Source organism: Arachis ipaensis, chromosome B09, assembly GCF_000816755.2.
Source record: "Arachis ipaensis cultivar K30076 chromosome B09, Araip1.1, whole genome shotgun sequence".
Lineage (NCBI taxonomy): Eukaryota > Viridiplantae > Streptophyta > Magnoliopsida > Fabales > Fabaceae > Arachis > Arachis ipaensis.
The window spans coordinates 55,837,261-55,840,617 of record NC_029793.2 but is presented as its reverse complement, the minus strand read 5'-3'; the positions used below and the strand labels follow the sequence as shown (position 1 = coordinate 55,840,617).

General features: G+C 39.5%; 1 protein-coding gene across 1 annotated transcript; it reads right to left on the bottom strand.

The window, feature by feature from the left end:
• LOC110266850 lies at nucleotides 1,210–2,175 on the bottom strand. The gene is made up of 3 exons (XM_021111891.1): nucleotides 2,166–2,175; nucleotides 1,476–2,049; nucleotides 1,210–1,376 (listed from the first exon to the last, which is right to left on the bottom strand). Exons 1-3 carry the CDS (start codon nucleotides 2,173–2,175, stop codon nucleotides 1,226–1,228), a joined length of 735 nt encoding a protein of 244 aa, XP_020967550.1. The 3' UTR covers nucleotides 1,210–1,225.

The following is a 3,357-nucleotide window of genomic DNA, read 5'->3' as shown; positions in this document are numbered from 1 at the left end:
CCTGAAATTTAAATCATAATAACTAAACATATTCAACTTTCACCTCCAATTGGTTGAATCTCAACTTTTACCTGACTTTTACTGCATAATACGTCTTACTTTAAAAATCCATATCTTTAAAACCACAACTCTAACAATTCTAAATTTTTATGAAGTTAAAGTACTAGGACCAGAGTTTCATTTAAAATTGGTTCCATTTCAAAATTCAAACTGGAGAATTTTTAATAGAGGAAACAAGTTGCTGCTGTCTTAAGCGTCCTGCAGAAAACCAGATTTGGCATTCCTAATTCAAAAATTTACCATAAATCATAAACTTAATGAAAAAGTCTCAAATTCACCAGTCCAGCTTCGTATATCCCAAAGCTTAATCCAGATTTGGTCCCACGCAATTCCGATCATCACAGAATTAGTTATAGATTTTCAAAGTCTCCGGCTTCATTTAAAAGTAATGCAGAAAATCAAGTTTTACATTTTAACTTTGAAAAATCTTAACTAGTTCTATAGTTAATTCAAACTTCCCAAAATTGAATTCCAACAACAACTTTAATTACAGTTTACTCAGCCTTTACTCTCATATTATTTCGATTATCGTTGAATAACTGATTCACTTCCAAAGTCATCTTTTAATCTCAAAAATCAGATTTTCAGCAACTAGTTCAACATTTTAAGATTCAATCTTCCAATTATTCCTTAAGCCCAACCTCAATTAATCACTAACTAAACCCATTACAATAAACCAACTCAACAGCAATAGTTTCAATTTGACCCATCAAAATACCGAAATCACAATAATCTCTCATCAAACAATTTATAATTCAATCTCACAAAATCAACAAATTCAACCAAATTTCCAATAAAAAATCTCAATCATTCCAATCATAATTTCAGCCACACAACTCAACTAATTCAGTATAATCACATAGAGTCAGAACTTTTCAACAATTCCATCCATATCAGAGAAAACATTATCAATTACAACTTCAAACACTCACAACAAAGCCCAAAGACATTCACAGCCACATTTAATTCCAGTCACAGCTCAAAATATTTACAACAACTAACAAATTTCAAATGCATTTCAGGTCATTCATGACAATTAAGAAATTCTAAACCATTGTTAACCATTTGCACTTATTCAAATAACTTGGTGGGCATTCTAAATTAAAAACGTTAAATCCCCTATCTCAATGTCATATTAACAACGCAACTAAACCAAACATCAGGCTCAATAACATTTTTCTGATGAGTTCCCTTCCTCCGGCAACAACACAGCAGCTCCGAACCTACGTAGCAGCATCAGAATCATCAAAGGCAGCTCCAACATTGGCTCCCAGCGACTCCAACAGCAATACCCACGGCGGCAGAGATTCAGGTAACTACGAAAATCAAAAGCAGAGGAAGAACAGCGGACAACCGTGAGCAGGGACAAGGATGAATTACATCAGAGTCAAAACAGCAACTTCGGCGACCCTCACCGGCAAGAACAGAACCAACGTAACTTCAAGGGGCTGAGATAGCAAACCCTAAGAAATAGAAACGGAATTTTGGAGTAGCAGCAGCGGTGCTGGTGGCTCAAAGCAGCAAGAATGCGATGCCGGATCACCTCCCGTGACGGCAAGCTTCGCCGACGGCAGAGGCGCAACCGGAAGCTTCGGCAGCGGCGGATCTGGTGGTGGTTCAGACGAAGACAACGCCGGCGACTGGGAGAAACTAGCTCCGACGGCGCACGGGTTTCCTTCCTCCTCCTTTCTTTAATCGCGTCACTCCCTCTCTTCAGCGGCGGCGAATCACTGGCGACGGAGGTTTGGCAGTGGTGAACAGCTTTCCTTCCTCTGTGCGCACTCTGCTCCTCCCTTCCACCAATCAGCAACAGCAACGCAAATAGGGTGCGGCACGACGGCAATGAAACAGCGGCGCGGCAGCGAGGCAGCAGCTCTTCCCTCCCTCTTTTCTCTGCTCTTTGTGCTCTTTCTCTCTGCGTTTCTTTCTTTTTTTTGTGTGTGTGTGGTGTGTTTAGGAAGAAAGGGGGGTGGAGGCTGCGTTCAGAAGCTGAGGAAAGGAAAACATTAGGGTTAGGGTTTCTAGGATTTGGGAAAATTAGGATTTCTGAATGAATTTGGGAATTAGGCATTTACATTCAAGCCATTTATGATTCTGCCCCTTACTTTCCGCCATTTATATTTCTGTACTTTATTTCTTTTCTTTATATTCTAGTCATTTACATTTATGTCATTTACAATTCTGCACTCTACAATCCTATTGATCCGCTTGACTAATTCATCAATTGATTAAAACTGCTCAAATTTGCCAATCTCTATGGATACGATCCCACTCCACTGTGGGTTATTACTTGACGATAATTTTGGTGCGCTTGCCAAAAGGACTAATTCACCAATTTTGAATGGGGTGTGAATTCCGGTCATCAAGTTTTATGGCGCCGTTGCTGGGGATTGGCTTAAATTTGATAGTGATTAAATCGATTGGAGAGCTAGATTAAGCAATTTAAATTCCTTGTTATTTTATTTTATTTAGCACCTTTTTATTTTCTTTTATTTTGAGTTCTATTTCTTTCTTCTTTGAGTATTTTTTTTATTACATATTTCCACTCCTCTAACTGTTCGATTAATTGCACCACTCACACTAACAACCACTCTGACAAGAGTGATTTCTTCATTCATTTTCTTTCTTGCTTTTTGCCTTGTTGGTTGTATGACAGGTAGAAGAAGTGGTGCTTCAACTTCCTTTGATTCTGAACCTGAGAGGACCTTCCTTAGATTAAGGAGGGAAGCAAGAGAAAAAGTAGTCGTTGGTACTGAGGAAGAGGAAGAGTATTTTGAAATAAACATGGAGGAGAACATGGAGAACCACCATGAAGAAGAAGCTCACAATGCTAGAGAAGGCTCAGTAAATCATGATGGGCAAGAAAGGAGAGTCTTAGGCTCCTACATCAACCCAAACCCAGGAAATTGTGGCAGCAGCATCCTAAAGCCAACAATTCATGCCAATAATTTTGAGCTGAAACCTCAGCTCATCACACTTGTTCAGAATAATTGCTCATATGGAGGAAGTGCCCAAGAAGACCCTAATCAACATCTCAGCACATTCTTGAGGATATGTGATACTGTAAAGTCCAACGGGGTACACCCCAACATCTACAAACTACTCTTATTCCCTTTCTCACTCAGAGATAAGGCAGCAAAGTGGTTGGAATCATTTCCCAAGGATAGCTTAACTACATGGGAGGAGGTCGTGAATAGATTCCTTGCAAGATTTTACCCCCACAAAGAATCAATAGGCTGAGAGCTGAGGTGCAAACTTTCAGACAACAAGATGGAGAAACACTTTATGAGGCCTGGG

Bases quoted from the DNA above. Each gene is read 5' to 3' on its own strand.
- LOC110266850 (XM_021111891.1), bottom strand. The intron at 1,377-1,475 runs GTGAGGGTCGCC...TGATTTTCGTAG, and splicing joins CGTTGGTTCTGTTCTTGCCG to TTACCTGAATCTCTGCCGCC.